The 22,040-nt window shown below is 53.2% G+C and overlaps 2 protein-coding genes across 8 annotated transcripts in view; one reads left to right on the plus strand and one right to left on the minus strand.

Moving 5' to 3' along the window:
• Positions 1-22,040, minus strand: part of LOC309657628 (uncharacterized protein) — a 107,310-nt gene that overhangs the window by 15,849 nt on the left and 69,421 nt on the right. For 2 of the 6 annotated variants that reach the window (XM_082455373.1, XM_082455372.1), the window contains one exon: positions 14,304-15,318. The exons of the other annotated variants lie outside the window; for them this stretch is intronic. In XM_082455373.1, the coding sequence (XP_082311499.1) occupies positions 15,310-15,318 (9 nt within the window). In that variant the 3' untranslated portion in view covers positions 14,304-15,309. Of the gene's footprint in view, positions 1-14,303; positions 15,319-22,040 lie in introns of those variants that run through there. 6 annotated transcript variants of the gene reach the window in all.
• On the plus strand, positions 12,919-20,046 carry IRF1 (interferon regulatory factor 1). 2 transcript variants are annotated; one of them, XM_082455367.1, is made up of 10 exons: positions 12,919-13,156; positions 14,204-14,295; positions 15,578-15,677; positions 16,485-16,661; positions 16,779-16,828; positions 16,936-17,068; positions 17,256-17,378; positions 17,719-17,768; positions 18,620-18,755; positions 19,065-20,046. In XM_082455367.1, the coding sequence occupies exons 2-10, from the start codon at positions 14,209-14,211 to the stop codon at positions 19,175-19,177; spliced, it is 969 nt and encodes a 322-aa protein (XP_082311493.1). In that variant the 5' UTR covers positions 12,919-13,156; positions 14,204-14,208; the 3' UTR covers positions 19,178-20,046. The 2 variants fall into 2 exon arrangements, with proteins under 2 accessions (XP_082311493.1, XP_082311494.1); XM_082455368.1 differs by lacking the exon at positions 14,204-14,295.

The following is a 22,040-nucleotide window of genomic DNA, read 5'->3' on the forward strand; positions in this document are numbered from 1 at the left end:
CTAGGAAAATGCCAAAATGTTTTCCAGGGTAGTTGTATCATTTTACATTCTGTCAGCAGCTTAGGAGCATTCCAGCTGCTCCATATCATTGCCAATACTTGGTGTAGTCTTTTTCATTTAGCCTTCTTAGTAGATGTGTAGTGGTATTTCATTGTGGTTTCAGTTTGCATGTCCTTAATGACTACTGATGTTGAGCATCTTTTCATGTGCTTATCTGCCATATGCATATCTTCTTTGGTGAAATAGCCATTCAAATCTTCTGGCCATTAAAAAATGTGTTGTCTTCTTATAATTGAGCTTTAAGCATTCTTTATATATTCTATATACAAGTCATTTATCAGACATATGATTTGCAAATATTTTCTCCCATTCTTCAGCTCTGTTTGGCTTCCCCTCCATACTCTACCTGGATCCACTCCCTGTTCTTTCCATTGATACCACCACCACCCTGGTTCATCTCTCCAGGATCATCCTCCTACACTGGCCTCCCCATGGTCTTCTTGCTTCCACACTTGCAGAAAGACTTGGACTAGACCACAGTCCAATCTGCAAACAGCAGCTAGTGAGCATTTAAAAATGCACACTGAATCATTTCACCTCCATACATAACATCATACAAAGGCTCTCCATTCCCTTGGCATACGCTCAAGCCCCAAATGCCCCACATTATCTGACCATTGCCTATCTTACTGGCCGCATCTTCTATCATTCTCCCCCTTGGCTTCCATGCTGCAGTCACAAGAATCTTTTTCCTTAAACACACTGAGTTTGTTCTCTTCCCAAGACCTTTGCACTAGTTATTCCCTCTGCCTGGAGTGCTCTTCACTGTTTTGCACATTGCTGCCCCTTCTGTCATTTAGAAAGTTAAAATATCATTCCTTTAGACAGATATTCTTTGAACACAAAATCTAAAGTTGCTACCTCCATACTGTCTATGACATCATGCTATTTTATTTCTCTGCAGAATAGTTATCACAGTATGACACTCTCCTTGTTGTTTGTTGCCTGCCTTCACTAGAATATGAGTTTCATGACAGCAGGGACTTCATCTTATTCATTTCTATATCCCTAGTGTCTAGAGCCATGCCTGGCACATAGTTCAGGCTGTACATAGTACAGGTTGAATGTCTGTGCCCATAGCACCGACCTCTGTGCCTGTCACCTGGCTAGAGAGTAAATGTTTGCTGTCTGAATTTGTCAAGTAATCCATCCCCATGGCACCAATGATCAAAAGTATCCCTGGGCTAGAAGTGGGAGAGAAAAGACACATATGCAGGAAAAGGACAAGAGAAAAACTGCAGAGAAGCTTGAGAGAAGATCAATTCCTCTAGAAGTGTTTTGGGAGCTTTGTGACAGAGTTGTCATGTCCCTGGCTCTGGTGTGGGCTCCCACCCAAGGGACAGCTCTACTTTGGTTGCTAGGGCTGTGAGGCCCACACAGAATGCACACGAGGTAATGGTGCAGTTCATAGGCACAGCCCAGAAGGCCTTCACAAGGCTTGCTTGTCAAAGGAAATTAGACCCTTTTGACCTAATCCACTGTTCACTCTGCTCCTGTGCTTCCGGGGGTCTGCAAGTTGATTTTCCCATCCCACAATCCTCAGCACGGTGGGCCAGCCCTCCCACGAACGGGTGACAGCTCACTGCTCCCAGGGCCTCCACCCTCTCTCAGGCCATGTGGCACCAGGCCTGCTGGCTGAGCTGGCACCTAGGGTGTGTACGCAGTTTCAGCATACAGCGTCCGTTTCTTCTCTTCAAGGATCCTCCTATAGGCCTCATCTCTCCCTGAGAGCCTGGTAGTTGAGGGCTCTGAGGAGTCTCTGTGAGGAGCTTACATTGTCCTGCTGCATCAAGATGGCTGCTAAGGTCACACCTGGGCCATGGTGAGGAACTGCTCTCCTGAGCACTAGGCCTTCTCTAGGGTCTGTCTCAAAGAGAACAGCAAACACCCACACCGTTTTGGCCTGGGAAACAAGTTTCCTGGGGGTCAAGACTGCTGCCTGGGCTCCGAGGAGCCAGGTGAAGCCTCACTGTAACCAAGAGTCACGATGTAAACAAACTCCCAGAAGCCTCTTATCTGAGGTGGGGACTCCAGGTGCCAGGGCTATGGGAGAGCACGACTTGTCGGGGAAAGCCACCTTCTTTTTTAGTGGCAGAAACTCCTGGGAAGTGGCTGCCCAGGGTGTGGCCCTGTTTGTGGACTTTCTGGCTCAGAGATAGGGGGACCGAGGTGGCACACGTGGGGTCCTCTCACTCCTCTGTCCGCTGGGCATCTCATTGCACTCCCAATTGGTCCCTGTGTCCGAGGCACTGGCCTGGGGCTCAGGAGGGGAATGAGTCCAGATAAGGTTTGAATCTGAGAAGCCAGGCAGCTGCTCATGGACTCTCTGATTCCTGTTCTCTGACATGTCCCTGTCTCCATTCTCAGCCTGGACTGGACAGCTGGGGTAGGAATTCTGTCTGGGGATGACTCTTCCTCTTTTTAGAGTGCCTAAGGCACTGTCCCCTCACAAGCCTACCCCTTGGCCCTCAGTCCCAGGACAAATCCCTCTAGGGACCAGGGGGGTTGCTCTGGGAGAACCTGATGGGGCTCCTGAGCCCACCTGAGGAGATGTGTGCTCTGTCTAGGATGCAGGCCTTCTTGGGACATGACACCAGAGGAGAGGACAGGGTCCTCTTTCTCTCGCCTCCCCTCACCTTAGAAACCCCACGTCTCCCTTTTCTTGGAGTCTGCTAAAGGTTACTGACCAGGAAGCAGGTGCTTTGTTTACCAGGTGGCACCCGCCTATCTACCTTAGCCAAAGTCCATCCTCAATTCCTGCTCCTACCCTTTGAGCCAGCATTGTCCATGCACCCTCTTCTCTTCCCTAGACCCCGAGGGTGCTATCCAGCAGGGGGCACTGCTGCCACATGGTCAGAGCATCCAGAGGGCTGGGGCTTGGGAGCAGAACTGCTAATCCCCTAGCAGGTGGACTCTGGTCCTGCTGGATAGCAGAGGGATGATGAATTGATAGACACACCCCATCCAGCAGTGGGGCGTCCTCATCCGGCCTTCCTTACCTGCTGTACCCACACACGCAGTGTCCAAAGGGCAGGGCCAAGCGGTGCTGGTATGTTGTTTCTGGTTCTGGCTGTGATCACCAGCGACCTGGGCATTCCTGGGGCAAACTGTGAGTTTTGACTTCCTGCCCTACTCTTTAGCTCAGTGCCCTCAGTTCCCCAGACTCACAACCTAAGACCGAAGCAAAGGCCCCTTAGGCAGAGTGGGGGTTTCCATACACTTCTCCCAGAGTGGGGAACCTAGGGAGGGACTGAGAAGGGTCTTGCTCCAACCCATCTCACATCCTGACCATCCACGGATCCTGCTCTCAACCAGGCCCACTTCTCTCTATCCCCTATGGCCAGAGCCCTAAGCCACATGGAGCTACCTGAGCTGCCTCCTATCCAGTGTGCAGCAGGGTCCCAGACTAGGGCGATGCAAGCAGGGGCCTATGGTACAACATTTAAGGAGGCACTCACTCTCATGGTCATGCAAGAACAGAGTTGCATGAGTGCCTCCTCCACAGAAAGTTTTCTAAAGCACAGGTCAGACTCCCAGTTACTCTCATAGGGCCTGGCCTAGAGTTTACTTCAACAAACATCTGATGACAGACCTTGGTTCTCCAGAAGGAGAGAAACCATGGGTCTCACCCCTCAGAGCCCTGTCTGCCAGGATCAAGTCCATACTCCTGAGGAGCATTCAAGCTTCTTCACAGTGTGGCCCTGGTTGGCTGGTCCAGCCTTAGTTCCTAAAGCAGCCATACAAGGCCACACCACAGTGTAGGATCTGTCCTGCACTTTTGAGCCTCCAGGCTTTTGCTTGGGCTGTTCCTGCATCCTAAACACCCTCTCCCACTGCTGACTCATCATCCTTCAAGGCCCTGCTGAATGCCAGCTCCTCAGCGTGGCCATCTGCGAACACTGGCTGAGATAAATTGCTCCTGTCCCCACACCCCAGCATTGCTGCTCCTTCGCCTTACACTCCAGGTAGGACATACATCTGTCATTCTGTAATCGAGTACACTTACTAAGTGCCTACTGTTTGCAAGGAGTGTGCTGGGTGCCAGGGAAATGGCTCTGAGTGTAATAACCACATCTCTTGTCCTTGGAGAGCTCACATCCAGCTTAGTGGTGGGAACTGTGCCTACTCACTTCTAAGTCCCCCTGCATGGCTGGCAAAGGCACAGGGCTGAGTAACATTTTGTGATCATCAGATGCCCCTAAGTCTTCAGCCTTCTGGAGTTACCACTCCACTAAAAATAAAGTAATACATGTGTGCTCCAGCCCATGAGGCTGTGGGAAGCCTTCTCCAATGTTCTTGAGGGTTCTCGAGGAAGGGAGACTAGCTTTTGTTTCCTGGGGGTGGCCAGTCACCTGAGGCCTCCTGGCTCAGAGCTCCTTCTCCCAGCAAACCCTGGTCCATTTTGCCCCCCAATATGGACCCAGTCCTCTGAAATACTCCCAGAGCAGCATTTCACATTGGCTATCTGACATGGTGACATGCTCATTGTAGTCTCTCACTTGCCAAGCTGGAGGGCAGACAGTCATGCTCTCTCTGGACTAGCCAGGCAGGTGGGTCTCTGCTGACTTTTCACCCCTCCCGCCAGTCACTCAGTCAGCCAACAGATACTTCCTGAGGACTTACTCATGCAGAGAAAGGACTGGAACCTCTCACACCTGGCTGAGGTTCTATCTAAATTGAGGCCCTTTGTGGACCTACCTTCCAGGAGAGGAAGAGAGACCCTACCTGATGTTAACAGCTCCTTCCCCTTGTTAAGTGGCTGGCAGGCCCTCGTCACTAGACTCCCAGTCTCTCTGCAGGACCGGGAGACGACACACATGTGAACAGGGCAATGGAAGAGAGAGCAAAGATCCCCTTGGAAGGATAGAACCAGACAGAAATGACCACAGTGCTACTCAGGGAAGCCATGTCCCTCCCTTCCTCCCTCCCTTTGGGGGCATCCATGAGTTTCTGTGAAAACTGTCTGTTGCCAAGACCATCTCAGGGAAAACGTGCATGCTGCTGAGACAATCTGAAACCATCGTCCATCTATCCATCCCCATCCATGCCACACTGGTTCATAGGGCACCTGCTGTGCTCAGCCAAGGCTGGATCTGGAGGCTACAGCAGTGAACAGGACAGAGCACCCACTGGACCGGCCCCTTCTTCTCTTGCCTCTTGCCCTGCTTTCCTTCTATGAATGTTCCTATAACTCAGCACTTGCTGAGTCCAAGCTACAAAGACGTATTCCTGTTGATATTTTCTAGTTTAAGCTACATCTACTGTTTCTAAAATGTGACCTCAAATGGAGCCCAACACAGACACTCTGAAGATCAGGTCCTCCACCAAGTCCAATTTATGAGCTAGGATCAGGGTTGGGTTCTCTGCCTCAAAGATACTATTTGGACTAGGCAGAGGAACAGCATCAGTGGGTCCAGACTTGAGCCCAGGAGAAGGAGAGGACAAGACCCTATTTGGTCTGGGACCTCACTAAACTGCTGCCATGGTCCCTGGACCCCTTAGGTGCACCCCCCTCACTGTCTTAAGCCTTATTTCCAGGGCAGCCCCTGGAGTCGGGATTCCCAGGCTGAGTCACCAGGGTCACCAGGGGCTGTGCTCATAGCACACGCTCCACTCTTGCAGCATTTGGAGTTTCCCTGGCCCTCTCCCAGGCCAACCACCCTGATCCTGAGCCTGGACCAGAGGAAATCAATGCTGGACTGGACAAGGAATGCTTAAGGGTCTGTCTGCCCCTCCACTAGCTAACTGGCTGCCTCCAGAGTGGCCACCACTGCTAGCTGCCCCACCCTCAGCTCCTCTGGACTGAGGGAGCTCTACCTGTTCGATGTGTCTTTCCAAGAGCCATGTTCTCCAGACTGTAAGTAAGGAGATCCCTACGTAGGAGCTCAAAAGCAAGAATTTAGGAAATATGGGCTTGCAGGCAGCACTGCCCACCTTCATGGCAGCTATTACTTTGGTCTGAAGAGGTGGTGGGGGGGAGGGTGCTGGACTCTGCCTCACCATCCCAAACTCCCAGCCTCCCTGGCTCAGATCCAGGCCCAACCCACAATCATCCCTGGCCTGAGCTGCAAGCCCTGGGGAGGGAAGGAAGTGGCCGACCCCACAGCCAGCATTCCTCTGTGATGACGCCAGTCTGCTCACTGCCCAAGCACCCCATCTGGAGGGCAGTTCTCAGGGAGCCACAGGGGACTCCCTCCCAAAGAGGCTAAGGCCTCTCTTACAGAGGGGGGCCTCCTTTGGCTGGGGGCATCAGCATGACTTGACTGGGCTAGGGGCCAAGAAGAGATGGGCCCAGAGGTCCCCTGGGAGCAGGTCAGAAGGCCACAAGGCCCACCCTAAATACCTCTAACTCACTCCATTTCTTCATTCATTCAATCAGCACTCACTGAGACCCTCCTTGTGTTAGCCCCATTCGAGGCCCGAAGGACCCAGCAGGCTGGACTAGGCAGGCAGGCCCGCACCTCAAGGGGCTCCAAGACAGGTAGGAGGAATCCTCCAGCAAATAAAATACACAAAAAGGATAAGTTCAGCAATGGTAAGAGCTATGAAGACAATAAATCAGGATGTGACCGCGACAGCGAGTGGTACAATTGGGAACCTCAGCCATTGAAGGGGGGCCTCCACATTCCTCAGACACTTCTTGCCTGCCCACAATGCCCTCCTCCCATGCAAGTATAGCTCCCTCATCCACACCCCACCACGCCCCCTTCTGAAGGAACGCCACCCGGGAGCGGGCTGGGGGCAGGTGCATTCAGGTGGGGCTTTTCCGAGGCCGGTTTTCCCCCGCTCCCGCTGGAACTTCCAGAGGGCCACGGACCCGCGACACTGGACGCCCGCCCGTCCCCTTCCTCCTCCCCCATCCGCAGCCTGCGAACCTCTGCGCTCCCGGCTTGGTTCCCGGAAACTCCTCGATTTCCCTGTCGCCTCGGCGTTTGCAAGAAACCGAAACCCAGGCCCCGCCTTCCGCGCCGGCTGGGGGCTGGGGGGCTGGGGGCTGGGGCCTGCGTGAGGGGCCGGATCCGAACTGGGCGGCCGGAGCGGCCCTTCCCCCACCGGCAGGGCCGAGGCGGAGGTGGGGAGCCCTCTGAGTGCCTGGGCTCGGCTCGGCGCCCACCCCCCGCGGGAATCGTCCCCAGCGACCCAGCACCACCCGCGCCTCCCACAGGAAAGCTGCAAGTCTAACCCGATCGCTCTGGCTGCATCGGATGGCGGAGTGCCCAGCGAGGGAGGGGACGCAGTGCGGCCTCCCCTGCAGCAACGTAGAGGTGGGCGCCATTTCTGTGCGCCTACTGTGTGTCCGCCAAACCAGGGAAGGGGCGGAGGGGCATTTACAAAGAGCTCTGCACCCCGAGTGTGGCTAGCTTCATCTTGGGAGGGCGGGCACAGAGAAGTTTAGCAACTTGCCCGAGGTCACAAAGTCTGTAGCTGTGGAGCTGGCTGCAAACCTGTGGCCCGCAGCCAGAGGCTGGGCAGAGAAGGAGGAGGAAGTGCCCCGGCAGGCTGCCGGCAGGTGAGCCGCCTGGCACGGGCGGGGCAGCCAGCTGGGGAGGGGGAGGGGCGGTCCCAGGCAGCCACCCGGGCCGCAGGACTGGAAGCTTTGCTTTCTCCCTCCCTCCCTCCCTCCCTTTCCAGGAAGCCGGCCAGCCCGGAGCCGGCTGCTCACCCCAATTCACCCCCAGCCGGGGCCGAGCAGGAATGTGGAAGTTGGCCGGAAGGGATTGGGCCCCCTCCCCTCCAAACACACACCCATCTCAAGCCCGGTCAGCGCGAGCGTGGGTCACCTGGCGGTGAAGGGCTCCAGATCGGGTTTCGATTACCCAGGTTGAAGTAGGGGTGCTGCTGCCCCCATAAAGGCCAAGAAGCCTGCCAGGGACGCTGGCCGTGGTGCAAGGCCCATTTGCGTGGGGGAGGAGGGTGCTGCTCCCATCCAGCCCCATTCCGGGTCGCGGCCGCCGAGCCTGGCCGCAGAGCCTCACCCCCGCCTCGGGGCCCCTTGGGGCGGATGGAGGGCCGAGGCCTCTTTCCTCCCAATGCAGTGTTTATAAGAAATGAAACTGCACAGGGCATCAGCGTCAGCCCACACTGACACCCCGCTCCTCCTCCGGGGTTCCGAACAGCCCAGAGCGCTGGAGCAATTCTCGGCCCACTCTTACATCGCAGGACCCCTAGTGCTTTCCCAGCCAGCTGCAGCCTCCCACTCTGCGTTTAGGATTCTTATAACAGCACAACGTTTATTCTGCTGTGTCATACACCATTTTTGCCGGAGCTGCGAGAGGGGAGGGGCTAGTCTCGTGCCTCAGCACATCCCCAGGGCCAAACCTGTAGTTGACCCAGAGCAGGAATGCCATTCATATTTGTTGAATGAATTAAGAAACAACTTTCTTTATCTATAATTAGGCTCCTTTCAGCCAGGGTGATGACGCCTAGATTCTATCTTCAAGCTTTTGTTGCTTTCAGATTATTTTATGCCTGGCTTTGTGTTCTGCACTTGATAGTTTAGGACTGCCTGCCTCCCAGGTTGCTGTGAAAATAGAGGATGGCTGGGAGGGACTTTTAGCATCTAAGAGAGCCCTCCCTCTGGACCTGGGAGGTGGAACGCCTGCTGGGGTTCATCTGCTTTGGGGACTGTGGCCTCTTCTCTGGGTAGCAGGCGCCACAGGGGCCCAGGGCTGCCCTACTCTCAAAACCCTAGTTAAAACCTTGCTGGGTGCTGTACTTCAGGACTAACTGGAACCCACCCAGGGGGTGAACACTGTGTTCTGAGAGCCTGAGAGAGGGGGCTAGGGACATGATTTGGTCCACCGAGGAAGGTTTCCATAGAGGTGATCTTGCCCCAAGCAGCCTGATTGCAGAAGTCATCTCAAAGGAGGTCTTGCCAGCCAGTCAGCCTCTTCTGCCAGCCCAGAAAACCCCAGAGCCTAATACAGAGAAACTGCAATAAATTTACCCTCATTGAGTGATAGTATAGATGGGAGGTACCCTTTGAGTGAGACCCTACTCCAGAGCTAACCCCCAGCTAACTCCAGCTGCAGTGTGAGGAACCCGCTCAGGTCTCTTGCAGAAAAATGCAGACTTTGGGACTTCCCTGGTGGTCCAGTGGTTAAGACTCTGCACTTCCACTGCAGGGGGCACGGGTTCGATCCCTGGTCAAGGAACTAAGATCCCCCGCATGCTGTGTGGCCTGGCCAAAAAAAAACCCCAGCAGACTTTGTTCCCCAGAAGGTCACCACCCAGAAGGTGATAAGTGGAGAAAAGAAAACATGAATGTTAAGGGCTAGGGGGTTTTGAGGAGGGGAAGGATTTCTGGTTGGCTGCTTTGGAGGTGCTTCATAGAAGACCAGGCATTTGCTCTGGGCCTTAAAACAGAGACTGAAATTGAAGTGCGGCGGGCGTGGGGGGGGTGGGGAATGGGAGGGGGAGAACTAAGATTGAGAGAGCAAGGGGGAATGGCGGGTGAGGTGAGTGTTGCTAAGTATCCTAGGAAGTCAGGGATGAGGAGCAAATGGAAGGAGCAAAGACAGGAGAAAAACACAAAGTGTGTTCAGAGAATGGAAATACAGTGAAAGGTTCATGCTTTACTGTGAACACATGTCCTTTGACTAACATTTTACAGTTTAGAAAGGAGTTTGATAGTCTATCTAATTTCATCTTTGTAACAATTAGGACAGATGTGCAGAGAGTACCTCTATTTTACAGAAGAGAAAACTGAGACCCAGAGAGGGACAGTAACCTGCCTAAGGTCACACAGCAAATGGCAAAGCACAAGCACACAGCTTTCAGACTCAAATCCCATGTTCTCTTTCCACTGCATGAGACTCCTAGACTCTCTTTCCACCGCCCTGTAGTTACTGCCAAGGGTAGGGGAGTTGTGGGAAAGAAGGTTGGAATGGGACCCTTGGGACCAGAGTTAGCAGTGAATTGAATGTGGGGCTAAGGAGTCTGAGGGAACCACAAGGCTCCTGTGTGGACCTGAATGTTAGGGAGGTCATCAAAATTAGGGAGATAATCCTAGGGCAGAGGTGCCTGCAGGGGCAGGCCTGACAGGGAGGGAGTCTCAGGGGGAGGCTGTGGCAACAATAGTCTGATCCTGAAATGTGAAAGCAGGACTTGATTCAGGCAAGGAAGACCAGAGGACCAGGTGAGGCAAAGAGTTCACCAGAGAGGGAGCTGGAATTAGGAAGAGAGAAAGCTGCTGGGGCAGTGTGGAAGGGGGAGGTGAAAAGTTCTGCTTGCTTGTGTGTGAATCTGTGGATAGGGTTGTAGAAGATCACCCAGAAGGCAGCCAGAGCTTGGGTTGGGAGGTCACCTGCACAGAGGGGATGGCTGGAATTACAGAAGATGAGTATTTTGAGTCAGAGAGGGTAAAGGGCCAGCCCTGAACTACTAAGAGAAACCTGAAAAGGACAATATATATTCTGTCCAGCTTCCCAAGGAATGTGTGATATATCTTAGAATGGGATTCATCAAGAACAGTTACAATAAAAATTTGAGATACTTAAACAGGGGTTAGCTTTATTTCACTGACTTGGAGTATAGCACCCCCAATCATGATAAGCAGATTCTTATAGACTTCAAGATTACATAAGAATCCCTAAAGTTAAAAGTAAAAAAAAAAAAAAAAAATGCAAAGAACACTTCAAAAATGTAAATGACAATTTCACTGGTAAATACTAACACTGGGGAATTTCTCCTTAGCAAAAAATTATGATGTGCGCAAAGATTTAGCTACACAGCGCTGTCTGTATTATGAAAAAATGGAAATAACCTAAATGTCCTACAATAGGGGATTAATTGGGTAAATTTTTATTTATCCTTATGATAGAATAATATGTACCCATTACAAATGATATTGCAGAAGTACATTTCATGACACAGAAAGATGCTCATTATAGATATATATATACAGATGATTATGAATTAAAATAAAGTTCTTGTTTTAAAGCACTTTTTACACTCTCCTGTTGCCTTCACAGGGTCAATTCCTCAGACCACATGAAACGCAAACTTCATTTCCCTAATCTCACTCTGAATTCTCCAGTGGCTATGTCAGGTTCTTAGGGGTAGGACAGCACCCATTTGCTGCACAGAGAACAGACTTCGCAACTCAGGAGCCACTTGTTTTCTGCTCTTCTTGCTCAGAAGGTCTTGGTTTCTGTAGTGCATTCCCACTCCCTTCTGTCACTTAAAGCACCCCAACCCTTCTCCCCACTTCCAGGGCCTCAGCACCTTCCATTTTGCTTAACACCCAGCTAGGCTCACTCCTCACAGTTTTCCTGCCTTTCTGCCTCTCCTGGCTCCTGCACCCATCAGTATCTGGGAGACAGCTCTGACCCATTCCTGTTGGTTTCCTGGGAACCAAGCTTGGTCTTAGTCACAGCATCAGATTCTGGTGCACCATTATTGGATTGACCCATCCATTTCCTCTGTGGGAAGAAAGCTCTAGTGTGACTGACAGGTGGAATGCTGCATCAATGTGTCTGTTTATAGCCTGCAACATTGCAACTGGGTGCCGCTATGGAGGGAGAGCTGGGGTGACAGGAGTGACACAACCAACCCGGCCTGGAAGAGTGATTTACCTCTGAATCAGCAGCTTGATGGGGTTGAAGGAAGAAGCCTGCTGTGCCAGAGTTCTAGATAGAAAAATGAACACTCAGCCCAGCGTCTAGAAGTACAAGTAGGTCAAGGTCTAGTTGTAAGCCCAAGAGTTAAATAGCTTCCATTCCCAAGGGGCCTGGGACCTGGGCTCCCCAATCCTTTGGCTAGACCTAAGGCCTTGGTCAGACCTAAGCAATTCCCCCATGTTGCCCAGAATGTCTCTGGGCCAAGCTCTGAGGGCCCAGAGATGACACTAATGCTGCCACCGAGGGGCTCCCATGCAAGGGCCACATGAGACTGTGGAGGTGGCCTAAGGCAGGAGTGCTAGGAGGAGCCAAGGTTAGCCCACACCCACCTCAACTCAGCAGTCCTGGCTTCTCTGAAACCCTTCTCCCTTTGTGGGGCAGTCCCAAGGGTGTAGAAGGAGAAGCAGAAGAGGTCTCTCCCTGGTCACTATTAGACTCTGGGCAGGGACCTCGCAAACCACGCATCATCTGCTGCCCAAGTAGGGCATGATGCTTTACAGACATCATCTCTCTGTCACTGTAAACCAGCAAGGTAGGGCTATCGTTATTTTGTAGTTGAGGAAACTGAGGTCCCTAGTCCATTGGCAGGCTGCGCCAGCAGCGGCCAAGCTGGGATTTCCTCTCATCTTGGCAGCCCCAAGCAGGGCAGGCTTTCCTTTACTTCTCCAGGGAAGGTGAATGACCTGGAGGTGGGTCATCCCTCAAAAAGGGGGCAGTTTGAGAGCCAAAACTCTCCCTTCTTGACACCCCATTAACGGGCTTGAGGAAGCAGGTTGGTTTTCCGGGGATTCAGTCCTGGCGTCCACTCTGAAGAAGGCGCAGGTGCCCGGGTGACTCCCTCACCGGGGCTGGGGAGATAGATGTCCCCATCCCCAGGAAAGGAGGGCAAGGAGATGGACAGAGGAGCTAGCAGGCTGGGGGAGTGCGGAGTGAGGGGAGTAACTATGGGCCGGGGCCGTTTGACTTTCCAGGACAGCTTTCTTCCGGGCGAGCTGGTATGGGGGTGGAGTGGGAGCCGGCGGGGCGGGCCCGCGTTCGCCCCGGGGCGGCGGCGCCAGGCCGGAGGGGGTGGGGAGGGGCAGCCGCCCTGTACTTCCCCTTCGCCGCTAGCTCTACAACAGCCTGATTTCCCCGAAATGATGAGGCGGCGCTGGCCAATGGGCTCCCTCGCGGCTCTTTAGGAGGCGGGGCCCGGCCTGGGCTGGGGGAATCCCGCTAAGTGTTTAGATTTCTCGCCGGCGCCGATACCCCGGCAGAGCGCGCCACTCCTTCGTCGAGGCAGGACGTGCGCCCGAGCCGGGCGGAGCAGAGGCCAGCGGGAGCCGAGCCAAGCCGAGGCCAGCCGTGCCCAGCGGCTCCGCGACCCAGGCATCCTCTGCCTTCTGCCCGCTCCCACGCGGTCCCCGCGCCCGCCCAGCAGCCCTCGCCGCGCCGGGACCCTCGGGCGCCGCCGCTGAAAAGCGCTTGAAGCCGAGGTGAGCCTGTCTTCGCCGCAGGGGGCACCGGTGGCGTCGAACAAAAGCGTGCTGGGCACCAGGAAGTGGGGGACGAAAACCCCAGCCGGGAGAGTGGCGGGCTCGCGGCGTGGCCTGGGCCCCCGCGCGGACTCGAGAAGGCAGTGGAGAGCGGCAAGCAGCTGCGCGGGGAGGGTGGGCCGCGGCGTGGACCTCCCACCCGGCCGAGGTTGCCCGACCCCGGCGGCTGCCGCAGCTCTGTGTGCGCGAAGCCGCTGACCGCCTCTGGGTGGCCCTGTGTGTTGGTTGCGCGCATCCAGGAGCCGTGCGCGGGACTCGAGTGTATGCCGGCGCGTGGGCGCCCTTTGCTCCCGGCGCCGGCTTTCGGCGGTCCCAGCTCGCGCCCAGGCCCCAGGTTTCAGGCTATTTATGCAGGTGGCGGGGCCTGGGGCTTGCTGCCCTGGATGGTTGGAGGACCTCCCGGGGCCGCGGGAAGAGGCGCCACAGGTGTTCCTTGGGCCACTTCGCCCGAGGAGGGGAACTAGGCCGGAAGGGTTGGCGTCCGAGCCTCTACACTGTGACTGTCAGGGAGGCATAGAATAGATTGTGGGGGGGGGGGGGGGTGTCCAGGATGTAGGGTGACTGCTTGTCCATTAGGGAAGGTGCACATCTAGTGGCAACAACTCAAGCAGGAAAATTTCTTGGCATCAAGCAAAAGAAGCCCCTTGCTTCCCAAAGGATTTGAATTTTGGGAGAAAAGTTCTGGTATTTAGATATCTCTGTGTTTTGTCTCTTTTCCTGCACATAAATCTTGAAACTAACACATGCATGCCTGTCTCCTCCCAAGACTGTCTAGGAGGGGGTGAGGGAAGAAGCATTTTGCTCAAGATGCTGAAAAGATTTGGAGGGCAGTTTTATTCCAGAGAAAGCCCCCTTCCCCATGATTGTAGTACTTGGTATCTGGATGAGGGCAGGGGAGGGTAATTGAATGACCTGGGGTGGGGCAGGGTAGTGCCCAGGGGCTGCTCAACAGACTCCAAACAGGAGCCTTCTGTCTTCTCTTTACAGCCAACATGCCCATCACTCGGATGCGCATGAGACCCTGGCTAGAGATGCAGATTAATTCCAACCAAATCCCAGGGCTGATCTGGATTAATAAAGTGAGTGTTACTCTTTGGGTTTTTCTGCCACTATTTTAACCCATGTTCTTTAGGGGACCAAAGCTTCAGATGCAGCTCAAAAAGGGAAGTGATAGGGAGCAGGCAGATGTATTTCTCAGTGGATCCTGCAGGGAGTGTACAAGACCCAGCCAGGGCCCCACTGGCTGACTTCTGCCTGCCTCCCTGGGCATCCACCTGAAGGCACTGACAGTTTTCCAGCAGCAAGATTCTCCCAGCATCTGCAGAGCCAAAGTTCTGGTCTCTCCTGAGGGAGACCCCTACAAGCACACACAACATTCTAGAGGGCTCCAGTCAGGCAGATAGGAGACAGAAAAGTGGGCACTGCTGGCAGGAAGGTGACTGGCTCAGCAGGCGACCCAAGAATTAACCTTGCACCAGTTGTCCAGACCCAAGAGGCCTCTTGCTGGTGCACAAAGGACAACATAGACCCTGCAGACTCGGTAGTAATAATAGTATTCATAATAACAACTAATGCTTACTGTACACTTGCTATGAGCGAGCATGGCACCATGTTAAGTATGTTACTTACATTGTGTCATTTAATCCTCAACATAGCCCTGTGAGGTAGATTCTATTAATATCTCCATTTTCAGATAAGGAAACTGAGGCACTGAGAAGTAGATGATGAGATCACACAAAAAGCGATAAAGTCAAGATTTGAACCTGAGCGGTCTGACTCAAAAATCCATACTGTTAACCACCAGTAATGATAACAGTGAGACCTTAGCTTTTATATTTGTTACTGTGTTTTTTTCATTTCACGGAAGAGAAAACAGTGAGGGACAAAGAGGTATAGTGACAATGCCAGGGTCACACAGGTAGTCATCATCCAAGTCTGGCCCTGGGCTCCCACAGGTATATGGCCAGGACCCCCTGTGTAGGAGCCAGTGGTCGCAGTTGTCCTGAGCAGCTCCATCTAATGAACTGACTTCTCACTTCCATGTTGGTGCTGACAAGTCTGAGAGAAGCATCCCAGGGTACTCTGTATGGGTCCTAGCACATCTGTAATAGGCAGAAGGAGGTCTTTGCTGAGCTGATGATGCCCTAGCTCATCAGAACCCAGAGCCCCTTCTGAAAGATCTAGTGATGGAGCAGCCTGTTTAAGCCATTCTCAGGATGGGTCAACCCAAGCCAGATGTCAGGGTGAAAAGGGGAAGTCAGCCTTTTCCCAGATCTGGGGGGCTGGGCAGATTCAGGCCAAAAGCCTGTGGTCTCTGAGCTGACACGGTCTTAAATGTATGTGTGCTTGTGTGCTGTATAGGAGGAGATGATCTTCCAGATCCCATGGAAGCACGCTGCCAAGCATGGCTGGGACATCAACAAGGATGCCTGTCTGTTTCGGAGCTGGGCCATTCACACAGGTGTGTGCCCTGGACTCCAGCTTTAAGAGGGGCAGGGAGGAGATAAGGGGAGGCACTTCTCTTAACACAGAGGCTCTTCACTGGGGTCTCTGAGCTCCCTGAGATGTTGTACAGAATTCAGGGGTGGGCAGGGAGCAGACCTGTGTTTTTGGGGAGAGGGTTCATCATTTCAGCACGTTCACAAAGGAATTTATGAAGCCAAAATCTTAGAAAGTGTGGCTTCATGGAGTTTGTGGCTAGATTAAAGCTCTCCCTGGCAAAAGCAGTTGTGAGCACAGACACTGAAAGAGATCCAGGCCCTCCTTTTTCTTGATGTTGACCAATAGTCCTGGGTCCAAGGCCCATCTGGTTGGCAACCTCTTTTTATCCTTCAGGGATGGGGCTCTTGGCCCATCTCGGACCAGTCAGCCCACCTATCAGTAAATATTCTTTGATGCCTACTCTGTGTCCATTCCCATGTTTAGCATTATCACATAAGCCCCAGTCCCTGCTGTCAGGCTGCTGACAGGCAAAGGGAGACTGGGCATGATCTGTGACAAAGATAGCACTTTGGGGCTTGGGCCCTCTAGTGCTTCTGGCTAGGCCCTTTGCTGAGGCTTGCTGGATGTATTTGAGCCAAGTCTGGGCATTTGAGAAGCCCAGGGTCTGCACAAGTGTCACCCAGGAATACCTGCTGGTTTGACCATTGTGGATCTCTGGCAGCATGAGAGCTCAGGGGTACTCTTGTCTTTCTCCTTCCAAGCCAGGGCACAGCTGAGGATCCCCACCTATAGTCCTGATGATCCTCTTCACTTTCCTGCCCACTAGGCCGATACAAAGCAGGGGAAAAGGAGCCGGATCCCAAGACATGGAAGGCCAACTTTCGCTGTGCCATGAACTCCCTGCCAGATATCGAGGAGGTGAAGGACCAGAGCAGGAACAAGGGCAGTTCAGCTGTGCGGGTGTACCGGATGCTCCCACCCCTCACCAAGAACCAGAGGAAAGGTATCCAAGGGCTCTGGGTCCTGGGAAAGCCCTCAGGGAGAGAGGGAAGGAGGAAGGAAGTCAGCTGGGGCTGGCATGCCTGCCTGTACCAAGGTTGACAGCCTATCTGCCCCACAGAGAGAAAGTCCAAGTCCAGCCGAGATGCTAAGAGCAAGGCCAAGAAGAAGGTGAGTATGATCCTAAGCAGCTAGCCTTTGGTCACCTGAGAGTCCAGGTGGGCAGTAGAAGGAGTGCCCCAGCAAGCCTGGGCCTAAGCTTCTTTCTCCCTCTACAGTCATTTGGGGAATCCAGCCCCGATACCTTCTCTGATGGACTCAGCAGCTCCACCCTGCCTGATGACCACAGCAGCTACACAACTCAGGGCTACATGGGGCAGGACTTGGACGTTGAACGGGCCCTTACTCCAGGTAAGGTGGGCCGGGTCTGGCAGGGGACCACATAGGTTGGTGGGATGGCTCTTTCTCTTGGGTCTAGGGGGCACCGTGCTTGTAGATGGTGACCTGTTGGAGCAGGCTGCGAGTGGGGGGGATGCTGGGTGTCCTGGCAAACTAAGAAAGCACACAGCTCTGACCCTCAGTTTCTGTTGTCCTGAAGCACTGTCACCGTGTGCCGTCAGTAGCACTCTCCCCGACTGGCGCATTCCAGTGGAAATTGTGCCAGACAGCACCAGTGACCTGTACAACTTTCAGGTGTCGCCCATGCCCTCCACCTCTGAAGGTTCGTGCCTCCGGGGCCTGGCCTGCCTGCCTGACTGTTGGGATCCAAGGAGGGGTTTCCTGAGGGAGAAAAGATGCTCAGAGCTCCACCTGGCACTGAGCTGACTGGTGGGCTGGAGAGAAGAGGGAAGAGGGGAAGAGGTGTGGCTTCAGGGTTCAAGAGGCTGAGTCACAAGGACAGTGTTCTGTTCTGGAATCTTCATGGCAGGCAGATATCCACTGGGAGGCCAGCGTGTGTGTGCGCATGTGTGAAGGGGTAGGGGGACTTGGTGGGGCTGGCACTGCAGGGTGAGCCTGGCTGACTGACCTCAGCCAACCTCTCTGCTGTTCCCCATCCACAGCTGCAACAGATGAGGACGAGGAAGGGAAATTAACTGAGGACATCATGAAGGTAAAGCCCCTTCCTTCCTTCTTCAGTGCTCTTTTGAGGTGGCTACTTCTCAGGGGAGAGAACCAGTGAGAGCTTCTAAGTTGGAGTGTAGGCAGTTGCTGCTGTGACCTGTCTGCTTGCATGGTCCTACAAGTGTCACATCCATGTGGCTGGGGACCACTGACCTCTTTGGCTGGTGGGAAAGACACTGTGGAAGTGGGGGCAGGAGGGAGGCTGGGTTTCTGACATGCTGTCCTAGGGCCTCAGATAGCTCTGAGTCAGCCACCATCAGTGCCGGGTCCCTGGCCCGTGTCCTCCGCCCCAACATGCCCCAGTCCTGTTAGTTTGGGAAATGCACATCAGGTTTCAGTAATCAGCCTTCGGGATCTGTAATATGATGGCTTTTCTTTGTTTAAGCAAATTATTCTCCAGGTTTTTTTCTGCTTCAGTTTTTGAAATAAACGTAAAAAAGTTTTTGTAGTAGCTGTACCCAGGCTCTGTTCCATCAGCACAGAAAATGGAGACATGGGCATAGTTCCTTATTTCTACCTGAAATTTCTAGGCATCTTTTCTTGACTTAATATGTGAACCATTGCTTTAAGCCACCCTCCCAGTTGATATGTCCTTACCCAGTTGAGAGGGAAGTCTTGGAGATTCTATGCCAGAAGGTAGATGTGGGAGTGTCGGCCCAGGGCAGACCCTCACCTCCCAGGCCCCTATCCTAACTGCACTCCACGTCTGTATCCATTTGAGAATGTGAAAATGGCCAAGGATGTGATCCTGGCTGGGAAGCGTTGGCTCATTGAAGGCAGGGCCAGAGGGTGAGTCTGTACTGGGAGTGAGCTGATGGCTTCTTATTTATCTGTCCCCAGCTCTTGGAGCAGTCAGGGTGGCAGCAGACAAGCGTGGATGGGAAGGGGTACCTGCTCAATGAACCTGGGGCCCAGCCCACCTCTGTCTATGGAGACTTCAGCTGCAAGGAGGAGCCAGAAGTTGACAGCCCTGGGGGTAAGAAGACCCTGGATCCATATGGTTTCTTAAAGAAGGGAAAACCAAGTAGCGGGTGGGGAAGGCTTGGGGGCAGGGCCAGAGAGCAGCAGGGGTAAAGCATCCTTGTTAAATTCATCTGGGTACAGACAGCTTGCAAATTGGCTACTCCTTCCAGGCCCTCAGGTTTGCCTAAGATTGAGGCTGCCATGGGGCGGACAGCAGAGGCTGCTGTGTCTGTGGCCTTCACGGATAGGGCTGGAGGGTGGGGGGAGAACACACCTGCCTCCCCACCCCCAATCCTCACAAAACCTTCTTCACATCTTCTAGGGTATATTGGGCTGATATCTTCAGATCTGAAGAACATGGACACCAGCTGGCTGGACAGCCTGCTGCCCCCAGTCAGGCTGCCCTCCATCCAGGCCATTCCTTGTGCACCATAGGTGGGCCCCTGGCCCCCTTTTACTTCTCTAGGCAAGCAGGACCTGGCATCATGGCAGCTGTGGTGCAGAGAAGCAGGAATCCTGTGGCCCCTTGATACGACAAAGTGTAACCCCACTGCTGACCAGGGATGGGGCTTTCCTCCTTGGGACAGTGGCCTCTGGGGGTCCGGCAGGCCAGGGTCTGGGCTTATCTTGTGGGGTAAAGCTGGCCCTGCTTCCTGGGAAGATGGCGTTCTGAGACTGGTGTGTCAGGTGGAGGTCTCAGAGAGGAGTCAGCCTCCATCTTTTCCCTCTGAGCCCAGCTGCCTGGAGAGGGTCTTGCTGTCACTGAGCTGGCCCAAGGGAACGGGCCAGTGACCTCAGAAAGCACAGCACCAACTCCAGGGCTGGCTCTGCACTAAGAGACAATTGCACTAAGTGAATCCTGTTCCCAAAGAACCACCTCCCTTCCTAGCTGAGCCCTGGGGACTGTTCCAAAGCCAGTGAAATGTGAAGGAAGAATGGGGTCCTGTGGGACAGTGCCCCCTCTGCCTCAGAGGAGCTCTGCCCCGCTCCCTGCGTAGGCTGAGGGGCTTGTGAAAAAACCTGGCACTTTTTCTTGTGGACCTTGCCACATTTCTGATCAGAGGTGTACACTAACGTTTCCCCCAAGCTCTTGGCCTTTGCATTTATTTATACTGTGCCTTGCTCTGCACCCACCTGCCCCCTCAGGCAGGCCCCAGCAGCCCCCAGCAGGCCCAGGGAGGCAAGTGTGAGTGTGACTTTTAAAATTGGAAACGTCATCTGACCACTAAGTCATGTGTGACCACACATGTACATGTGTGTAAATATGTACATTTGTCTTTTTATAAAACATTGATTGTTTATAAGTGGTGTGGCCTTTTACTTAGACATAAATTAGATGATTTTACTTTTTGTAGACACATTCTGATGGACTCATTGTTGGCATCCTGCCTGAGCTTGCCTTTAGGGTGAGCGGTGATGTGCACCTATTGTGAAATCCTTTCAATTATGTTCATGGAGAAGGTGGCAGGAGAAGGGACAGTTATGGCACAGGGATATGCTCATGTAAATATAGTCACTTGCCCATGGCTTTATAGCCAGAGCTATGAGTTGAACTTGGGCTCCTGGGGCCAGGGGAGTGTTAGGTTTTGAGCTCTTCTGAGGAATGTGCCATAGACTCGAATGTCCTGCTAAATTCAAATGCAAGTGTACTCAGGTGCTACTCCAAAAAGTTAACAGTTGGCACAGCATGGTCACTGGCAATCAGAACAGACACCAGCCCCCAAAAGGTTCCCGCGGCCTGCTGTGCCACCAAGCAGTACTTGTTGTCCATTTGCTGCAGTGACAGGAATGTTCTGTCTCTGCACTGTCCACTGCAGTAGGTAGCGGCATACTTACATGTGCTAACCGAACACTTGAAATGTGGCCAGTGCAATGGAGGAACTGGATTTTTATTTTTATTTATTTATTTTTTTTGTCTGCGCCACGAGGCATGCGGGATCTTAAGTTTCCCGATCAGGAATGGAACCTGTGCCCCCCTGCAGTGGAAGTGTGGAGACCTAACCTCTGGACCACCAGGGAAGTCCCTGGATTTTTATTTAATTAGTTAAAATTTTAAAAGCCATATGTGGCCAGTGGCTACCGTATTGGACAGTACAGGTCGATGCTGGATTGGGAGCAGATTTGAGGGGGAAGGGCTGGGGTGGTTGGAGGACACTGGGGACAGGGGCTTGAGGCTGACTGTTCAAAAGTATTTTACTATTTTGACAGTCAGTAATAACTGGTGCTGAATACCAGCCTGCAGTGTGCTGTGAAACAGCTCCATGCACAAATGTGTTAGGAAAATCGTGGATGACCTTACGTGAAGCAGGCTTCCTTCTTCCACATCTTTTCAGGGTTCTGGCTGGGCTCATAGAGACTCACAGCATCTCTGTGAAGGGATATCTTTGATCAGAACAGTGTTTCTGAAAACCACAGGCTGGGAATCACTGATATATGGCAATGAAGGGTCTCAGATAAGAACCAAGTCACAGTGTCTGAGAGGCAGAGATCTGGAAATAGGCTTTTCTCATTTCCCTCCACAGTCTGGCCCTGGGGCTAAACAGCACCCAAAGCAGTAGGCAGGCTGGCCAAGGGAAGCCAGCAGGCATCACTAGCACCGTCTAGGGAATGAGGCCATGGCAGTGAAGGGGTCACTCAGGGAAACCAAGCCCTGTGGACACATCTTTCATATTCTTGGTCCCAGAAACCCCCTTGTAGGGCCTAGCCATCTGGAAGTAGTGTGGGAGAGGGAAGGCTGAGTGGGAAAATAATGAAAAAACTGGAAAATGGGCGAAGTTCAGTCAGATGTTCTCTGCAAAGCTTGGGAAGTATTGTTCCCTGAAGGGCAGGTGGCCCTCCTGCTGGGTAGGCATTCTGTTTGTGGATGCCTGGATAGACCAGTGTCAAGCACTGCCCATCAGAAGATCCACCTGGATTTTTCAAGAGTTAGCATCATCTGGGGGCCAAAGGGGAGGGATAAGATGACTTTTCCCAGCTCTTGCAGGGCCCCACCCTTACTGAGGAAAATAGGATGGGGAGGCTAGCCTCCTATGGCTTCTAACTGGGGGCTTGGCAAGGTCTTCTAGTGCGTGGCTTTTCCAGCTAAGGATGGTTGGGAGTGGTGTGAAGCCAGGTAGAGTAGACCCAGGAGGGATGGGGAGGAAGGGATGCAACCCAGAGCAAACAGCATGGACAGCTTCTGACTTCTCTCCTCTTGTCCTTCGACGTATTCCCTGACAGAGAGTAGGCAGTGGATATGTTGAAGTCCCAGGCAGGTGTGGAAATCTCTCAAGTTCTAATATGCAAAGTTCATCACTTG

The sequence above is a fragment of the Balaenoptera physalus genome, assembly GCF_965194825.1.
Source record: "Balaenoptera physalus genome assembly, chromosome: 3".
Lineage (NCBI taxonomy): Eukaryota > Metazoa > Chordata > Mammalia > Artiodactyla > Balaenopteridae > Balaenoptera > Balaenoptera physalus.